The 21,030-nt window shown below is 39.6% G+C and overlaps 2 protein-coding genes across 3 annotated transcripts in view; one reads left to right on the plus strand and one right to left on the minus strand.

The window, feature by feature from the left end:
- Window positions 1–2,607, minus strand: part of HIBADH (3-hydroxyisobutyrate dehydrogenase) — a 76,520-nt gene extending 73,913 nt beyond the window's left edge. The window contains exon 1 of the mRNA XM_015810594.1: window positions 2,453–2,607. Within this exon, the coding sequence (XP_015666080.1) occupies window positions 2,453–2,534 (82 nt within the window). The 5' untranslated portion in view covers window positions 2,535–2,607. The remainder of the gene's footprint in view (window positions 1–2,452) is intronic.
- A 9,511-nt stretch (window positions 2,608–12,118) lies between these two features.
- TAX1BP1 (Tax1 binding protein 1) overlaps window positions 12,119–21,030 on the plus strand; it is a 37,178-nt gene continuing 28,266 nt past the window's right edge. Inside the window, exons 1-3 of one of the 2 annotated variants that reach the window (XM_015810596.1) lie at window positions 12,119–12,251; window positions 17,065–17,102; window positions 19,568–19,751. In XM_015810596.1, coding sequence (XP_015666082.1) covers window positions 19,572–19,751 — 180 coding nt within the window. In that variant the 5' untranslated portion in view covers window positions 12,119–12,251; window positions 17,065–17,102; window positions 19,568–19,571. The remainder of the gene's footprint in view (window positions 12,252–17,064; window positions 17,103–19,567; window positions 19,752–21,030) is intronic. The other variant, XM_015810595.1, reaches the window with a different exon arrangement.

A 21,030-nucleotide genomic window follows, 5' to 3' on the forward strand; every position in this document is an offset into this window, starting at 1 on the left:
GAGGAGAGAGAGAGGGGGGGAGAGAGAGGCACTTGCACTTCCTCTCTCTCTCTCTTTCCTCTCTTTCTCTCTTTCCCCTCTCCCTCTCTTTCCTCTCCCTCCCTCCCCCCTTCTTTCTCCAGGTGAGGAGAGAGAAAGAGAGGGGGAGAGAGAGGCACTTGCACTTCCTCTCTCTCTCTTTCCTCTCTTTCTCTTTTTCTCTTTCCCCTCTCCCTCTCTTTCCTCTCCCTCCCTCCCCCCTTCTTTCTCCAGGTGAGGAGAGAGAAAGAGAGGGGGAGAGAGAGGCATTTGTGCTTCCTCTTTCCTCTCTCTTTCTCTCTCTCTTTTTCTCTTTCCTCTGCCTTCCTCCCCCCTTCTTTCTCCAGGTGAGGAGAGAGAAAGAGAGGGAGAGAGAGGCACTTGCGCTTCCTCTCTCTCTCTCTTTCCTCTCTCTTTCTCTCTCTCTTTTTCTCTTTCCCCTCTTCCTCTCTCTTTCCTCTCCCTCCCTTTCTCCCCCCCCATCTTCTTCTCACCTCACAATCTTCGCTGACAAAGCAGCCGGGACTCCGGCGCGCCTTCCCAGCCAGCTGGGCCAATGGTCCCGCGGCTGGAGATCGCAGGGGCTGCTCTCTCTCAGGGCCGTGGCTTGCGGGAAGGCTGGCTTGCTCAGCAGAGGCTCTGGCTGGCTGCTCCCAGCGGGGATTCCAGGCTTCCCCGTTTGGTTCCCCGACCACGTGTACCTCGGATGGGGCCAGCCAGGGAAAGGGACTTCCTGGCTGCGCTTCTCCCAGAGGGCGGGGCGCCTGGGCACAGGGCCAATCAGGAGCCCTGCGAGGGGGCAAATTTGCATGAGAGAGAAAGAGAGAGAGAAGCACAAGTGCCTCTCTCTGTCTCTCTCTACAAATGGCGGAGGACGCTCGGAGCTGCAGGGGAAGGCTCAAAAGTGTCCCCAAAACATCTTGCTCCATCGCCCCCTATCGCCCCCTTTTCGTTCCATCGCCCCCACGCCGCCCCTTTTCATTCCATCGCCCCCCTGAAAAATGAAATCGCCCCCTGGGGGGCGGTACCGCCCAGGTTAAGAACCACTGTCCTAGATGACATTTGAATGAAAGTCATATTTTTCATTCTAAATTTTTTTTATGGAAAACAAATTTACTTTATTGTAAGCAAATAAAGCTAATTGTTTTATTTTTAAAAGGCTTAAAAAATTTGCACTACAGTCCTAACAATCATTGGCTTTTGAAAAATAGCATGCCCTGCTATTAAACAGGTTAATTTACAATGGTAGAGTTAAGAATTTAAAATATATAAAGTATATAAACTCTCTCCATAACAAAAAATGTTTGGTTACTATATTGTCCAGCAAGAATAAAGATAGATATGTAGGAATGGACAGTATTGTCTAATATTTTATACTGCTACTACAATAGTCACTCAATTAAGACAGCCATAAATAGAACATTGAATTACAATTCTCCCTTTAATGATGAAAGACAAAAGCTTAAGTCTTTATCTCCCTTTAAGAATATCCCTCAATGGGATTTTGAATTGACAAGCATAGGATTCTATTATAAGACTGTAGTCTTATAATAGACTGTAGAAATATATTCTATTTAACACAGAGACATACACAAATTTTGAGAAAACAAATATAGAACTATGCTCCAGGGCATTGCTTTTAAATTCACCATCTGGGAGCAAGATCCATTAAACTTTGTAAGGACTATTTTGTGAATATATGTAAGATTTTACTTCAAAATCATTTATGTTGCAAAAATCCATAAACTTGATACTTTATTCTAAACAATTAGCATGTATAGTTCAACCCATAACAATGTTTTATACATAGGCAAAATATCTCGACTCACATCAATTAACCAAAATCGCCTTTTCTTCTTGGAAAAGGAAAAAGGTATTATGGGGAAAAGCAAATATGAACGTAAGCCGTAAGCTAATTTTAAGGATACTTTAGGATACAGATGTTACATAAAGTTTTGTGCCTTGCATATGTTGCTTTAGACCAACAGCCACTTAGCACCCAAAAGGTCAGATATAATTCCTGTATAAATTTTACAACTGGCGTGGCTTAGATATGTAAAGACTTAAGAGTACAAAACCCGACTTCTCTAAAGGCATTACTCAACATCACCGCGCGTGCCAAGGCATACTTATAATGAAGATTTAAAAGCAGTCAGATTTGGAAAAGCATATTCCCCTTATCCTCTATTTCCTGACATGCCCCTTTTCTTACAGCAATCCAATTCCTGCCCTGGCCGGTATCTACACACTGAAGGGCTAGTAAGTTTGGCCACGGGATGGGAACCCCAACTTCTGCGAGGTGACAAGAAAAAGGGTTAACAGCTGCAACATGTTTGTCCTCCTGGAGGGCCGAACACCTTTTGGATTCTCCTACAAGACGCCGCGAGCCAATATACGCCTTCGCGCCCAGTGGCGCGAGCTCAAATTGCCTTACCCCGAGCGAGCCAGTCTGCACAGACTTTCCCATGCCTGTGCAGCAAACTAACGGAGGCTCGGAGAATTAACGCTGCTGCCATGCTGCTTGCCCGCCTCCGTTCCGCGACCTCTAGTAAGACGCCACCACCTTCTCCGCTCGCTTCGCTTGGCTCCACTGGCTGTGGCGGAGCACGGAAGGAGGCGGGAAAAAGAGTGACATCCAAAGCCACCAATCGCCGTTTTCGATTGGCAGCAAATCCCCCAATCAAACCAGACGTTCTCCAGACGGTGACCTGCCGCGGCTCCTCCCTCTTCCGTGTTAGGCGTCGTTTTCTCCAGAGATATGAAACTACTTTGCGATGCTGGATTTCTCCTTGGTTAACAAAAGTCCTTGCTACGAAATTTGTGTCGGTGGAATGCAAACCTCCCACCTCAAGCAGGATTGGAGTTCTATCAGTCCCAGCCGTAGCAATTATGGGAGTAGAAGTTCATTGCAGCTGTTCGGGGACAGCTCTAGAATTAAGTGGCAAGAAAACAGAGAAAGTGTTTTTTAAAAATGGTTAAACTATTCTCTGTGTTCCCTATATTTGTGCGGTTTTTAAAAACCCTTTCTTTAATATGCAGCTGAGGCACTGCAGGGACAAAAGTGAGTCAAATGTTTTTGTATAAACTACATTTTTACATGAAATTATAAAACATTAATGTAACCCATTACATTACCCAAAAGCTCCAAATAAATGTAACAGAAACTGACAGGTAGGGAGTAATATGTCTTTTTTTCACAATTTTTCATCCATATATTCATTGTAAAAAAGCAATCCCCAGAGCACAGAACAATAAAAAACAATCTAGGTATGAACGTAATAGTTCAGAAGGAAAAAGAATGGAAGGTGTCTCAGCAATGATTTGCTCAAAATTCCAGGTGAATGGAATGTCTTAAGCAAGTTCCTCCCAAGGATAACACCAACCATAACTGAATAGAGAAGGTACTTCACTCTAATAGCTATAATCTATTCTTAAGATTGCCAGTAAAGGTTTTTGGTTTTTTTTTGCTAAAATCCAGGAACAAGAGAAAAAGAACACCTTGCTAGATAACATTTTACCTCCATTGAAAGTTAAGGCTTAGGAACACTTGTACATTACTGTACATTCTAACCTTAATCCTTCAAAACAGGGCAACTGCTTAATTCACACAGGAATTACATATTCACAATACTTCCATCTTGTTGAAATTTAGCCTCAGTTCATTGATTCTCATCAAGCCTGCATTTAGGCAAATAGAAACGTTGTGGTTTGGTATCAAAAAGCACCTTAGATATTATTCTGTAGAGTATTTTTTCTTATATAATGGCTTTTTGTTGATATTATTAAGAGCTCATTTGCTGATTTGAATACCAGAAAGCACCCAATATTTTTGCAGATATGTCCATGTTTGGAAGTTGGGGCATGGGGAGAGGGACACAGGAACAAAATATGCCACATATGATATCATGACATGTGATATTATTGTCCAATAACATCATGAAGCATGTGACATCGTTTTATCCTCCCCACCAAAACTAAATGATTGGGACTTCCCCTTCCCAAACAAAAAATCCTGAATATATCTCTCTTGTTCCTATAGAAAAAAACTATTAAAGCTTATAAAACATAACTTATGAGTTATAAATAACAATTCATAAGTTATAAATAACAATTCATCGTTTTCATATTGGCTGCCTTGTTTTGCTTTTTTTGAGTCACTAGTCAGTGCTCAGAAATGAAGCTTACAGCATAAACTTTCAAAATTTATCATTTTTTGCTTTTTAAATTTCAATTTTTTTCTCAGTGAGACTTCTGAATATTGTCTTTGGAACTTGAGTTTCCTAACTTGAAAATTATAGTTTCTGATTGTTGTTATTTCCAGATTACTGATTAAATTTGATTTCATATTTCCATCATGACTATTTTGGCCTCCACGTGTAATAAGATATGTGAGAAATTGGGTCAAAAGGTTTATTATCCTCTGACTTTGTCATTCATGGATGTTTTCCTGGTCTTTTGTTTTTGTTTTAAGAAAACTGTATCTCAGACATGTCAAACACAAGGCCCGGGGGCCAGATGCAGCCCGTGACATGGTTTCATGTGGCCCACACGAAGCCATCCTGGAAACAGTGAGGGAATGGTCCTTGCTGCCTTGGCCCCAGCCCAGGCCGCCCAGGAGCCAATGCACAATTTTTGTGATGGCCATCTATGCTGAAACACATTCAGTCTTAGCTCCACAAGGCTGTCTGGAAACAGCAAGGGATCGGCCCCTGCCGTGTTGGCCCCACCTCCTGGGTATGCGCTGGGGAGGTGTCACCCTTTGTGAGGAATGAAGAAATGCACCATCGCCTGGAAGTGGCCAGAAAATGGCCCTCGCCTACTTCACATATCCAGCTTCATGGGCTCCGGGGAAGCATTTCAGCAGGCAGTGGGGCGCTGTCCTCACAGTGCCGAGAGGCTGAGTCAGGCGGCGCGAATCCAAAAAGAAGCGTGCCATCACTTAGCCCCCAGCCTGCCCAATTTCAGCAGGCAGCAAGGTGCAAAGGGGAGGGGGGGGTGTCTGCATTGTTCTGTTTACTTCCTTCCTCTGTAGCTGTTCTCAGTAGGTGTTGATAGGAAGCAAGAGGTCCAGTCCTTGTCCCTTGCTTTGTGGGGTCCCACAGGGCTCAATACTCTCCAGTTTTGTTTAACATCTACATGAAGCCATTGGGTAAGATCATCTGCCATCATGGACAGAGATATCAGCAATATGTTGATGATGCCCAGCTATGTGCCTTGGCCCATGGTGACTTAGGTGATGCTGTGAGTTCCTTTCACAGGACTTGGAGACTGTTAATGGGAAGCAACAGGCAGGAACTGAATCCTGGTAAGACCAAATGGCTCTTTGTTTGGAATTCTTTGGTCCATGGAGAATTTCCATCTCTGGTCTTGGATGGGTAGCACTGCCCCATATAGACCCAGTGCGTATTATCTGGGGATTCTCATGGACTCATGGACTCTGGCTCAAGGAGCAGGTGACAATCATGGCCATGAAGACCTTTGTGCAACTGCAAATTGTGCACCAACAATCTCTGCTCATAATCATTTATGCCTAGTCACCTTCTGTGTTGACTATTGCAATGGACTTTGCCTGGGAATGCTTTGAATAGCATCCAGAAATTCCCATGGGCTCAAACTGCAGCAGCCTGCATGGTTTTGTGCAGACCCACATGTGCAATATATGTCACCTTTCCTGCGGGAGCTGCATAGGCTGTTGATTTGCTTTCGGGTACAATTTAAGGTGCTAGATGTAATTTTAATGTCCTACATGGCTTGAGACAAGGTTATCTGAAGGACAATTTCTTCCCAAGTATATCCACCCTACCCACCAGAGTGGAGGCAAGGAATATTGCATATCCCCTCTACTAAGGATGTACATCTGACAAAATCCAGAAAAGGGACCTTCTCCATGGTGGCTCCCTCCTTTTGGAGCATCATCGTTATGGAAATTAGACTGGCCTGCACTTTGACACTCTTTCACAAGGCCCTGAAGATCTGATTTTGCCAATGGACTTGGGAGTCCAGATGGGGATGGATTCCATTAAGTGGTTTGTTTTACTGCTTCTTGTTGCCAGGGGAATGAGAAGTATTGTTTTTACTCTTTGTATATTGGGTTTTTATTTTTTGTAAGTTGCCTAGAGTCACTGAATGTGGCCATATAAATTGTTTAAATAAATAAGAATTAACAAGCATTACTTTTGCAAAGTGATGATTGCCATTTTTAATTGTCTTTAAAGCTGTTATTCTATAAACAGGGCAATTGTTTTAATAGCAATTGTGCTAGCTTTGTAGTTTTGGTCTTTCAATAGTATTAGAGAAGGGGAGCCTTGTGTCAAAAAGAAAAGGATCAAAACTTCTCTATCACATTTACCTGATATATTATTTGTGTCATATTCTGGCTGAAAAGACCAACCAAACGGGGTTTAGTTGTCACGGGGGCTCAAGGCCTGCTTCCTCATAACCATACACTTTGAGGCTTTCTTCCAATAGATTTGGGGCCCCAGCCAGGCCCAGGATCATGTCCTCTGCCATCTTTGGGGCAACCATAAAACAAATAGTTTCTTGGTGGTCTCCCAAATCTAGCTGCACTGGCTCCATCAGATGGGAAGCGGCCTTGCTTCCTATCAGTGTGCCATCAATCTGTTCAAACTTCATAGGTGTCTTGAGTTTCCTCACATGTAGTCCTAGCCTCTGCACTGTGGCTTGACTAATTAGGTAACGGGAGCAGCCAAAGTCTATGAGGGCCATAACCATCCCCCTCGCCTCTGAGCAGGATGCCTTGATGTCTGTCCTAACTTCAAGGTAATTGATATGTCCCCTCACCATTGGGTTGTCTTCTCCCTTACTCTTACTGTTGTAAAGGGTCATCAGTGGCTCCTATTCGGTCGGAGTTCCATCCCCTTCACGCTCTGGAGGGGAGACCTCAACAACCTTGGTTGCTGGTCATGACTACTCCTTCCCCTTCTTTGGCAGCTTCTTTGGCTTTGAGGGGGCCAGTGCCGTGGAAACCATATGAGGGGTTGGTGCCTGGCATATTGCTGCCTGGTGTACCTCTTGGCCACAGCAAAAGCACATGAGGGGAGTGCAGTCAGACAGCCCTGCAGGAACCAGAAATGCTGCTGCTGGCTATTTTCTCCCCAACACCTATGTTGGCTCTACTTTGATCGTGGTCTGAAGCTCCCACAGATCTAACTCTACAGTGGTGACTAGCTGGTACCAATCACTAAGCCGATTTAGGATCCCTTGGGCTAGTCACATGTGAAATAGGTCGCAGCTCAGCCCCTCTCAGAAATATTGGGTCAAGAGCTGCTCTGGCCAGTGCCTCAGCCTTCTTGAGATCCTCCTGAAGTCTCTAATGTATTCAGTCACCGTTTTACTCCTCTGCTTGATGTTCCGAACCTCTACCTCTTCCCGTTGGGTCTGTGCAAGGTCCCTGAATTGGTCTCTGAGGCCACAGAAAAACGTGTCTTGGTCTGCTAGCTCAGGGGTGCCTTCGTCATGGAGAATTGTCACCCACTCTGCCATCTCCCCTTCAAGGTTGGCTAGTATGACATCTACTCAGACCTTGTCGTCAGAGTAATCTTCTCCATGTCAATTGAGCAGGGACCAGACTTGATTGAGGAAGAATGCCAGCTTCTTGGGGCTTCCATCAAATGTTGCCCTGAATGGTGGGGGCAGAGGTGGTCTTGGTGCTGGCCCAGGTCCCAGCATCCATGGGCGAACTCCATACCTAGGACCTGGTGGCAGTCACCAATCTGTCCTTCCAGGCTGAGGAGCAGGCATCAGTGGCGGACTGCAGGCTCTCTTTCCCAGACTGGGACTGGCCTGGGGAGGTGGCCCTGGTTGTGGGCTAACAGCTTTCCCAGCGACTGTGGCTCCTGCTCCTGCTGAGTGCTGGGGCAAAGAAGCTGCTGCTAATGCCAGGAGCGGGGCTGAACCCCTCTGGGGTCTAGGATCCAGCTGTGGGACTGGCTGTCCTCCACAAACCTCTAGGCTGCCAAACATCTGCCTTAGTTACTCCACCAACTGGCTGCTGAACCTTGGCAAGTAGCGCTCCTTGGGCCTGTCCACTCCGACGTTCCTCACTCCCACCATTCCAACTCTCTGCCTGAGGGCAATACAATAAGAATTTGGTTTCTGCGGTTCTCCTTAACTCCTCTTGCCACTTTTCCAACTCAGGCCGGTTGAACGCCACTGCTCTACCTGTCCATTCCAGGGTTGAGGTCAGCTCCTCATGTTCAACTCCCTTCTTCGGACATGTCGAGACCAGTGGGGTTACAAAGCTGCTTTCGGCCTCAGCCAGAGTCCTGCTGGTCGATCCCGACCTGGCTTCAGCCGGCTTCTCTATTTCAGGCATCTTCTCCTGAGTCTTCATCACCTGTCTGGAGGCCTCCAGAAGGGCATAGGGCAGGGGTCTCCAACCTGTGGGCCATGGCCCACTGCTGGCCTGTGGCCTGCTGGCCACCAGGCCGCAGAACAGGCTGGCCAGTGTGCACACGTGTGTGTGTGTGTGTGTACTCGCCCCACTCGCGCTTGCCGAGTGCTAGCTGCTGCTATGCAAATACGGCACCGCATGGCAAAAATGGGGTGCTGTGTGGCAAAAACAGGGCACCATATAGTGAAAACAGGGTGCCATGTGGCAAAAACGGGGTGCCACGTGGCAAAACAGAGCGGTGCTAGTGCCCACGTGACACTTGCTAGCATTGCCCTGTTTTTGCCACATGGCACCCTGTTTTCACTGTACAGTGCCGTTTTTGCCACACAACACCCCATTTTTGTCATGCGGTTCCCTATTTGCATAGCAGCGGCTAGCACCGCCCTGTTTGCGTTGTGCGTGCTCGCGGTCCTATTTGTGTGCACGCATGCGTGTAAAATGCTTCCCCTTCCCTTTCCCTCTGGTTTGCCAACTGAGAAAAGTTGGAGATCTCTGCCACAGGGGCTCAGGATCCCTCAATTAATTTAGGAAGTTTTGGAGAGTTAGCTTAGTGTCATATTCCGGCTGAAAAGCCCAACCAAGCAAAACACCAGAGACATGATGAACTCCAGTGCTAGCTTTATTAGGCATAATCAATCCGGCAAGTTAGAATGAAAGTTAACTCTGAAACTATGGCAGGAAACTGATAATTAAAAGAGTAAAACTTTCCCTCCCCTCTCTGACAGTTCAGGTCACATTGTCCAATAAATCTTCCAGCAATAGGATTTAAAGCTGTATCACAAATTTAGATATGAAAAAGAATAACTACTCATTGTTTTAATAATAATGTTTAATATTCAAACATATTAAAGTGGGGGAGTACATTTATATACATGTGAATCTCAAATGGTCTGGGAGATGTTAAACTCCAAATTATATCATCTAGTCAGCATGGCCAATGTTGAAAGAAAGTGAGTACCATAATCTAATAACAGTTGGAAAACCTCATATTACTTACTCTCAGCTGAACTGTTTAAGAGGATTGACTAGGATGTAAGCGGTGCACAATACTTGTTTCCAATCCAAATAGTAAGCTGTTTTGTAACTGATACTATGAAGTCTTAGATAACTCTTATCTGAGACTATGGTTGACCAGTTTACTATGCTAAGACTCAACAACATCTGCATGAAAAGCATATGGAAACATTTTGTTCATGTATTCATAACTGACTGCCCAGAGTCAATTGGACTGAGATGGAAAGCTAGAAATATGAAATGAAGTGAAATAAATAAATAACACTAGAAACATAGACATCAAATAAACCTGTAGTGGGATAGCATTTTTAAAAATGTACAGTTAATCTACATAATTTGTTTCCATGGGATGTGCTGATGACTTCCAATTTAGACTGCTTTAGACAAGGATGACAAGGAAGGGCCAGTCCTGAAGCCTGAACATTGATCATTGTCAATAGTATGGACAGAAGTTTTCAGTCAATGGAGTGGTCTCTATTGGACCACAATTTATAAAACTGCATCTTTGTGGGTAATATATTAGCATGTTACACAAAACAGTGATGTACTTCTAGTGCTACTTTTTCTATGATATATAAATGGCAATATGTTCTTGGGGACATTTGGTCCTAGGGTAGTATGACTTTACATATTTCCTCTAACCAGTCACACTAATCTTGCTTAACAACATTCCTCTGAAAGGAATGAAAGTGTACTAATAAATGAAAGTATACTAAGCATTGCTTGCATTTTTGCTATTGCAAAATATTATACAAGATACTAGTAGAAAGGTTTTAAAACCGGATTGCTAATGTTATGATTTTTCAGATAATGTATATAAATCTTCAGAATTACTTCAATATCAGTATACATAAAATTGCAAGTGCATGTTTGTAAAAATGCATTTGGAAACCATCAAATATACTAAAATCACATTTTTTTCCTTGTGTTTCTTTATGAGTGCTTTCGTGCAAATACAGGATTGTTAGAATTTGTTACAGAAAATGTATCAACACAGAGCTTAAAATATGAATTCCCAGAAAAATAAAAAGCAATTAAAAAAAATAGTTCGTTGTCAGAAAATGTAATTTCTTATGTGCATTGTAGATTGTAAACATTTACTATCTTTTTCCAAGAGCCAGTTCACAATTCAAATAATTGAATTCGCTCTAGCAGATTGGGCTACAGATCCCATCAGCCAAAGAGTGTAGGCTGGTGGGAACTGGAAGACAGACCTTTTCTAGAGTTGCGGCTGCTCTGTGCAATATCCTCCCCTCCGAGGTAAAAATCGCTCCAGCCCTGGTAGTGTTTCATAAGGCTTTAAAAGCCTGGCTATGTTCCTGAGCCTCTGGTGCTGAATGTATCATAGGCCCCATTTCCTGGCTTTATTTTAATTGGCCAATTGTATATTTTTTGGGATTTTTGTTTTTGTTTTAAAATATTTTTATTGTTTTAACTGTAATAGTTTTTTGAGTTGTAAATTGCCCAGCATCATCGAATGAGATGGACGATTATGGAAATCGATTACATACTGTACATACATACATACATACACACACACATACATACATATCATAGTACCAGGGTGTTTTCCTAATTCCACAATGATAAGCCATTCTTCAGAACAAATAATTCATCACTCTCTCTTGCCAGATATCCCGTGATCAAGACTTTTGATCACTTTCATAATTTCTGAATTCCAACTCGTTGCCTTGATGATGTAATAATAACATACTGGTTAAGATCTCAGAACCCTACATAATCTTTTCTTAATCAGGTGCTCTTCTGGCTTGCAAACAATAATCTCAGGCACTAATTGTTCCAGTTGGGAATTCTGCAACTGAAATCTAAAGCAGTATTTCCATTTTGCAGCTGAAATCTAAAGCCGTATTTCCAATAAGGAACTAAAAGAAAAAATTACAAATTTGAGGCTAAGTATCTCTCTTTTTCAAGAAATACCTGGAGACTCTAATAACCCCTAAAATTTGCCCATATTAAACATGCTTCTAAAAAGCTTCAATTGTATTACAAGCCAGCTAACGGACATTCGTAGTTTCAATCCAAACTGTACAATATTTTAATTCAGCAGATAGAGATTTACATTATTAAAATATACATCAAATATTTCAAATATTCACTGGAAACACTGGAGAAAGTGCGAGTAAACTATTTTTCCCCTTCAGTTTAACAGTCAATCTTCAATTATTAACAAGGGTATTATGATTTTTAAATGGTGTTTTTAAAGAAAACACCCCCCGTTACTTCGTTTCTAAGTACAAGGTCTTTAATTAACCGCCTTCTGGACTTTCTTGTCTGCAAATAAAAATAATAATCCTGAATAACAATCCAACTTCCTTAATAGTTCGGGTAAGAATGAGCGTTTAAGGAACACTTTTTTTTTTAAAGGGTGTGTCTATTTGGTGTTTTGCTTTATTATTCAAACGGCTATAGTGACTTATCCCAAAGCTTCCTTGGGGCTTCGTGATCTCTGGGTGGGTTCGTCATAACAGGCTACAGATCTTGCCTAAAGGAAGCCGATGGCACAATTCCGAGAAATCCGCAACGAACAGATTCTATTTCTATTCAATACATCAGAAACGTCAAAGTCGGAATGCCCAGATAGGCGGAGTCATTGCAGGCCTTTTACGCGTATTGAATCTGGCTACGTCACGTGCGGAGAAGAGGCGGGCACTGGGGGGCGGAAGTGACTTGTGTAGGCCTGTCTGTGAGGCGTAATGGCGGCTGTGTTGTGGTGCAGATAAAATCTCCGACGTCTTCCTCGATAGGAGGCCTCTCCGGTGTCTTTCTTACCTGTGTTGATCGGGAGGTAGGTTTTAGAGGCCATGGTGCTATATGGGCTGCATTGATCGCGTGTCGTAATACGGCTAGCGCTCCCATCGCAGTTGAGAAAAGCAGGGTGGGAAGGCGTGAATGTAAATACTCGGCCTGTGGAGGCGAAGCTTATGTATTGAGACGTGAGCATACAGTACGTATGTATGTAGCCTAGAGGGGAAAGGTCGTGAGGATGGAGGAAACCGGATCCCAAATTAAACGGGGTAAAGGTGCGGGTGATAAGAACAAAACGACTTCAGGTTAATCTGGACTGGTGAGTTATGTAAACTGCGAGGGGTTTTTTGAAACGGAACGCTGGCGAAAGGTCACGTACTGTAGAAAACAAGGGATTTGCGGATTAATCAACACGAGTTGAGGTCGCGTGGAGTGGCAAAAGGACAGTGGGTTTCCCCTGTTGTGCCTCTTGCTTGGCATCACGCAACGCGTTACATTCCGTTCCTGAGAGCTAGATGGTTTGCATTTCGGCTGCATTGGAGAGAATCTGCTAAATCGGATTACCCGGCCCATCTTGTTTAATCATAGCTTGGTTTATTTGTTTCGGCATTGATCACGGCTGAGTTTACTTGGGAGCAGGAGAAAGGGCAAAGTGCATTCTCCCCATTTGTTTGTAGTAAGCAATAACAAAACTAGTGCAGAGTGATAATATCTTGTCTGAAATTCAGTTTCACCTTTCAAACCTGCTAATTGCATATAATACTTAAAGACATAGGTTTATTCTTCACCTCAGCCTGTTTTGGCAAGCAGCTGGTAGCGAAATCCACAGAAACCTTCAGTTGTAAACAATAGTTAAAAGGTAATAACTGAAAACAAGAATCATGTGATTTGTAAATGTTTCTTGCATGGAAATTATCAATTATTTGTCATTGGAATTAGTTTTATTATACAGTTCTCACAGTTATTAATAGTAATAAATTTAAAAATATATCAAGTTTGTTAATTTTCAGTGAGATTGGAATTTTTCTCTTCAGTATTGCAGTTTCCAGTGGAAAACAAAAGATAATGTTATATTAGTATATTTTTTTCTTCTTCTGTATAGTGTGTTTTTATATGCTATATAGAGTTAGAGCCCAGCTGGATTGAGCCTGTGTATATACATTTCATAAATAATTCAAAGTTACTGGAGTGATAGCAATCTATGGGAGACAATTATTTATGGATATACAGTGTATAAAAAGTAATTTGCATTGCTGGTCATACTGCATTTTTTGAAAACCATGGCTGTAATAAACCATAAATCTTAGTAGACAGGTAGAGTTGTAATTTATGTGCAACAGTTATATAGATAAGCACTTGCTAATCACCAAGGCTTGGTAAGTACAGCCTATTGAATAATACAACCTATTAAGCATATTTACCAAGGAGTATGCTGTTGAATTCATCTTTATTACCCTTCTTGAATAATCTGTTATTTTAGTTTATTATTTTTGTTTATTATTTAGTTTTATCCTTTTTTCCCTGATGGATATAGTTTCCAACAAAATGTTGATTGCAATCATTTATTATTTTCTAAAGTTGCTTTGAGATTTCTGAACACCCAAAGGCATTCTTATAAATTAAAATGTTAAAGGCTATTTCTGCTTAATTTTTTATGCATAAAGAATATAACATTAAAAGTTCCATGACAGAGTTTGGTGAATATCAGAGAGTTCTCCATAGATGCCTCATTGACTACCTCAGTTATACTGTACATATTGTAATGGATTTTCTGAATATGGATGAATAGTTACAAATTCTGTTACTGAACAATAGGCCAAAATATATAGTGCTAGAAACTTTTTATCTCCTAATCAAATTGATGATAGTGATTTTAATATGGGAAAAATTGGAAAATCTACAGCATAAAAACAGCTGCTTGATTATGGCTTTTATAATGGAAAGTATTGATGAATAATTATTCAGTTATTGTTGAATAAATGCAAGACAGCTAGTCATAGAGTTTAGAGAATCTGGATAAAAGAAGTAAATATTTAGAAATAAATTTTAAACTAACAACACAATAACAACCAACACAGAATATAGTTTTAGAAATAACATTTCTCAATATCAAGTGTTGAGATCCTATGAACTCAAGCCATTTATAGTTCATGTTGCAATTCTAACTCTTATCTGGAAATAACCTCTTAATGTACTAATGTATTTCTGAGTAAATTATAAGATTACATTGCTAAATCTCTAAACCAGCATTTCAGATTAGGCCTGGAAAAAGAAACATAGCCCTTATTTGAAGAATATAGTTATTTCAATCCATTACAGTTTCCAATTTAATTTGAAACTTTTGCATGGTTGCCAAAGTCATCTTTAGGTAGAATGCCAAGATAGCTCTCTAAAGAATACAAATACAGTATGTTTCCTGCTGAAGTCTATTGCTAGCCTCTTGTCTTCAGACTTGTTCCAGTTAAAAGGTAATAGAAGACCTTGCAAAATTAATTACGTTGCAGAATTACTTTCTGTTAGGTGCTTGCATTAGAGAGCTATATGAGGAGAAGAAAGCCGTTGAAGTATATGAGAACATAAAAACAAAAATAGATATTTTTTGTGTTAAATATTTTAAAATGTTATAATGCCAGGGTGGATTTGATTTAAATCACTAGTAAAAAGGCTTGATTTAAATCAACTCGATTTCATGCTGAATAAACCAAATTATTAATGTATCTTAAATAGAAAACTATATTTAGATAGATTTTTACTCTAAAAACACATTATTAAATATAAATTTGATAAAAATAAAAAAAATCCAATTTAAATTTAAAAAATCCGATTTAAATAAAAAAAATCTGATTTTTAAAATTTTTTTTTAAAAATCATCAATTATTATCCACCCTGTATAAATAATCCACTTTATAAGGAAAGAGTCTCTTGATAAAAGGAAAGTAAGAAACCTACCTGGTTTGTTTTTTCTTTCATTAAGCTTTAATGGTATTTTGGAACTCTTTATTAAACAGAATTGGAATATAGGTTTTCATTATAACCTGCTTTTTTAGAATATGTGAATTATTGTTTTCACTTGATATACAATAGAAAATAAGATAATTATAATTAATGGACCAGAATACAAAGTCAATGGCTTAATGCTAAAGTTCATATACAGAAATATAATCTAAGTAGCCAGTCATAATAGCAATACTCATTAAGAGAACAACATTGGTGAGGTATTTTGATATTTTAACTTTTATATTATGTCCTTAAAATTATTTCTAGGGATACTGCCATGAGTTATTTGCAAAAATAATAAAGGTGAGTAGAAAACAAAGTTAAAAGATTAGCAACAATATATCTTAATTAAATTCAGTGTTGTATCTCTATCATATCAATATTATTGAGACACTGGCTTATTTAACATGTATAAAAAGTGGAGTGTCATTATAAACAGATAATGTCTTAGTATGACATTGGAAAATATACTGCCAAGCAAGTTCTCAATTAAGCTGATTTTCTTTCAGGAACACTGGCACTTGATGTGCTGCATGGGTCTAATTCTAGGAACTATAATACCAAGAATAAGTAGATTAAGACCAGATTTTGAGTACTTTTCAGTGCAGCAGAAAAGAAACTGTTGCTACTGGATAAGATTAGAAAGCAAGGCATCTTAGTGTGAAAGACAAAAGAGTGATTTACCGAGAAGCTGGATATGTAGAATGCAAAGTATGGAGGAAAAACAGCAATGAGGTATTCTCTTGGAAATATATATTTGAGTGGTTGTATTGGTATGGATGAATTAGATATGTGGCAATAGAAATGTGCATTCATGCTCATATTATTATAGGGTTTACAGCAATTGTGTGAATTGTGGATACATAAAAGATCTGGATTTAATTTGGATTCCTAAATGCTCAGTCCAGGGGAAAAACACTCCTTGTTTAAGGAATGACTGGCATATGCTATGACTGTCATGCCCATGTGTACCTTGTCTCTCTTGCTGCATAGATCTAAAGTTTAATAGTACTAGTTTATAGGATTTCTTAGATGTAAAGTACTGTTTAATATGGCTATTGCATAGTTGTAGAAAATGGGTTTGATTTAGTTCATATGTGGGTTGTACCTAAAGCCTGGTCCTGAGAACAATTACAATATGTTTTATATATTGTAATTTCTCTGGAATATTATATATTCCAGAGAAATTGCTACCATGCAAAGAAATGTTTAAATTCATCAAATGAATAACGAAGTGTTTAGAAGAAAAATGGCAGCCAACTCCAATCATTTAATGTAAATTTATATAATTGTATATAGAACCTGATTGTTGGTAATTATATATTGGGGGAAAATGTCTTGGGTACTAGAAGGGACTTAGGCTTGGGAACTGAAGAAACATTGTAAGTTATGAATAGGTTGATGGATATGTGGATATATGTTTCAGTGCCAACAGTTTAAAAGTACAAACTGGTTGCAGAGCTGAACAATTACAGATGAGGACAAAGTAGTAAATATTATGCAATGTGTTAATATGTTGTTGGTAATGTGAAAAGTTGATCGGTGCAATTCTCCTGTGGTTTCTAAGATTGCACTGTACCATAGAATGACTTGGTATGCTCTGGAGAAAAACAGAACACTACAGAATTTCCCAAAATGTACTTCTGGAAATAATGTGCAAATAATTTTATTGGAAGTTATTAATGTCTCTTGAATAGCTGAGATACTAGTAACTCCAATGTTTCAGAAATGCAGAAATGGCTATTCTTACCATGAAAGTAATTTTTTTAGAAATAAGGTAGAAGTTCTTCTGGTAACATCTTTTATATAGCTCAGTCAAGTAAAATTCTTTAATTCGTTAATTGTAACTACTTTAGATGCCATACATGATATGTTCTGCATAACTGAAGTTGTGGTAAGTAATGTTCATTATTTATTTCATTCAATTTATATTCCAGTCAAAAGACTCTGGCAATAATATGTAAAATATGTATAAAATGAAAAAAATATTAAAACTGTGTCCCAGAAAACTAATTTCATAATAATGTTCTTCCACTGTTGTATCTTCTCCCTACCACTGGTATTCAGTACATATTGTCTCTGAACACAGTTCTCATAATAACATTCATAACTACTATCTTTTGATAAAGCTAGATTCCATAAATTTTTCATTTCCTCTTAAGTCTATTTAAATCACACAACCACATATTCTGACTGCCAGTTATGTCAATTATTTAATTGGTTCTTTTGAACACTTTACAATTTGAATGTTTACTGTCTTGATTAAAAAGGGACCATTTTATAATTGTAACAAACTCACTGCCAAGTTCAATAACAGCAACTGAGATTTTTGGCTTTATTTTATTGTTTACTTCAGATTATTGTTTAACAAATGTCTAGTGATAAAGTTAAATGTCATATATAACTTGGGTCAGGGATTACATCAAGCTTCATGTGGTATAATGGGCAGAGGTACAATTAATTTTGGGAGGTAAGTTTAGAAATTTTAAGATTCTCCAAGGCTTAAGCTACTCAGTCCCAAATGCAAAATAATGGCTAACATTTTTCATACTGAAACCTGGGGTGGCTAGACTTATTTTTATCAGAAAAATATTGCTCACAAACCACACATGTAACATCCTGCCCTAGATTTTAGCAAGTATTTAACAATGAGGGTTACTGACAGGGCAAGCCACTAGAATATAAAATAAGAGCAGCCTCCACCGTCTACTAGCACTGATGATATTACCTAGTTGAGGTATTGAAATGTTTAGCAAGAAGACAACCAAACTCAGAGTATTAAGGAGCCCTTATTTCAATCCTAAACTACAAATATTCTCTCAGTAACAAACATGTTCTTTCAAAAACTTTTAGGGAATTCATTTCATCAAAGGCATGAAATATTAGACAGGATCACAAATATTGCGCATGTATTTCCATGCAAAGGGAATAAAAAGATAAAAAATGGGATTGAAAATGAAGTCTGAAACAGTTCTTATACAGTTTTTGAAAAATTGAAAAATGAGGTCATGAAACTATTAGAATTCATGAATGAAAGTGATTATATGTCTCCCCTGAATTAGAATTACATTTTTGTGCTAATATTTTAATTGTTGGAGAACTCAATCATAGAGGACTATAATTTAATTTTATTTAACTTTAATAAAGTTTAATTAAATAATTTTAATTCAGTTGATAATAGTTTTCCTTTTGAAAGATTTTTTTTGGTCAGATTTCCAATGTTTCAGAAATGTAGGCAAGGAAAAAGACTTCCTCAAGTCAAATTCAGCTGATGGTTATGGTGAATGGTTATGGTGAATGGGATCCATATACTTTTATGGCAATGAATTACATTTATTATTTTCTGGATGATTTTTTTTTTTACTTGTCATCTGATTTAGAACTCTGAGATTTCCTGGTAGTCTCCAGTGCAAATACTAACCAGACCTATTTCGAGATCAGTCAAGATTGATAGTTTAATATAGTAGTTGGCTTATAGTTGTTTGCTCTACATTTTTATATGTGTGGTATTTGATAGATTTTATTTAAACTTTATATGCCTCTGCTCATATTCTATATTGCCAGGGAACTTAGGAGTAAAGGGTTTTGAAATGTGATACAACAGGAGCCACACATTATAGTTTCTTTCATGTACAATGTACGTAGAGCTTTAATTCAGGACAAATAAAACTGAAGTGCAAATTCAGAAGCAGGAAGAAATAAGAGCCAAGATAGGATTTCTTAAAAGAAGAATTGATCGTAAAGAATTAGGATAGAGAGATCTGGATGGATTCAGTTTTTCTTACGTTCTGATGCTTCACTAATTGGCATAGTATGTGTCACTTTGAGTTCATTGTTGTTTTCAGAGGTATTTCCTTTATTACTGCATCTCTTGTAGCAATACTGATGACCAAGAAAGAGTATTTTCTTTGTGTACTCTGTATATACTGCAGAAACAATTTAGTGTAGTGGTCAAGTGTTGGCCTTGAAAAGAGGAGGCCATAAGCTGTATGCCTGTTTTAGGCATGGAATCTGGCTGAGTAACCTTGCCCAGTCATTCTCTATCAGCCCATCTCACTGGGTTGTTTGGGGAAAGGATTGTTTGTTAGTTGTTAAGCAGGGTTATTAGGAATGTTTACCACCTGGAGATTTTATATATAGGTAGGGTAAATATATAATAACATTAAATGTGTTGGCATGCTATACATAAAATGCCAACAAATTAGCAAATATTATATAAAATCAGATATTCTATTTTTGATCTCCTGTCTGGATTTTAAAATTGAAACAAATAGAATATTGTAAATATTTTAAATCATTTAATCTATATGTTGTCATTCAAATGTTATTGCATCACGTAAAAGTTCATTTTTTTTACAGAGCAATGATGTCATCTTTTCAAGAGGCTTCATCTTCAAACAGTACCCTCCAGACTTCAAATTTTGCACATGTTATTTTTCAAAATGTAGCAAAAAGCTATCTTCCTAATGTGTACCTTGAATGCCATTACACTCTGACTCCCTATATACGCCCTCACCAAAAAGACTGGGTTGGTATTTTTAAGGTAAGCAGCCTCTGGAATATTTTAATATGTAGTGCCTGTTTTTAAAAGAATGGGTAATGGTCAAATGAAAATGTAAAATGCCTTTTATCTTAAAATATTGATGCTGAGAGAGTAATCTTATTGGTTAATTATTTGTCATTTTGAGGCCATGCTTCATTACATTTCATTCATTACTGGATAATCTACATATCAGCTGTCCCATCAATTTAATCCACATAATGCAAATCCTAGCATACGATCCTAAGATGATTTTATAAAACTGACCTCTCTAGACTTCCGGTTAGGCGTCGCAGCGTGATGGATGCAGGAAGACAGGGATCCCTCTTCCATGTTCGATTTCACCCTGCTGGGGACCCTAAAAAGGGTCTAAAGTCGCCCCAGAAAGGTGATGGAGAGGACCCCTGCCAATTGTGGAGGGGCAGCGGGCCTTCCGTTGGATCCGAGGAAGCCCTCCAAACTGGTGGGGGAAAGACTGGCTACATTCGTATGGCCAATCAGAAGCTGCTGACAACCGACTTCTGGATTGCCGACGCGGCTGCTGCGGCTGCTTGGAAGGTGACTTCGTCTTCCACGTCCATTTTTCCTTCGCTGGGGAACCCTGGAAAGTGTCAAAAGTCGCCCTATAGGGGCAACGAGCAAGGAGGGGACTCCCGCCTGATCACGGGAGGGCAGCAGCCCTCCTGCTCGATCTGGTGGAGAAAAGACCGGCCATAGCAATATGGCTCGTCATTAGGCTGCAGACAGCCGAAGTCAAACCTACTATCAAGCACTCCGAAAGCAACGCAGATGAAACTGGGTGAGATCTGATCTTCTCTTTACCTCAAGTACCTTCTTTTCCTGTAAAGTCTGTGAAGAAAGAGGGAAGAGAAATTCTATCCCATCCTCTAAGAATAGCGGCATCTGACTACCCAGGGGAATCAAAGCATTAAAAAGAACAACTTTAATTTAATTGGATTTATATGTTTCTGAAACTTGGGGACTAAAAATTTTCCTATTTCTATTGGAGACTTTTGTTTTTATTTACAAAAAAGAAATAATTGAAACTTAAAAAAACTCTAAACAGCATCAGTGACATCTAGTGGTGACCCGCTCTCTCCTCCAACTGAGGGGAGGGGGGATCCCCTGGAGGGGAGGGCCGAGGATTTTGCACAATATCTGCATGACAAAGTCGCTCGGATCCGAGAAGGCTTGGACTCCGACTGGTTGGTCCAGGGAGAGGAGACGGAAGCAGGTCTTGAGACGGTTGTATGGGAGGAGTTTGACTCTGTTGCTCCCGAGG

The sequence above is a fragment of the Protobothrops mucrosquamatus genome, unplaced genomic scaffold, assembly GCF_001527695.2.
Source record: "Protobothrops mucrosquamatus isolate PMUCROS unplaced genomic scaffold, P.Mucros_1.0 scaffold12, whole genome shotgun sequence".
Lineage (NCBI taxonomy): Eukaryota > Metazoa > Chordata > Lepidosauria > Squamata > Viperidae > Protobothrops > Protobothrops mucrosquamatus.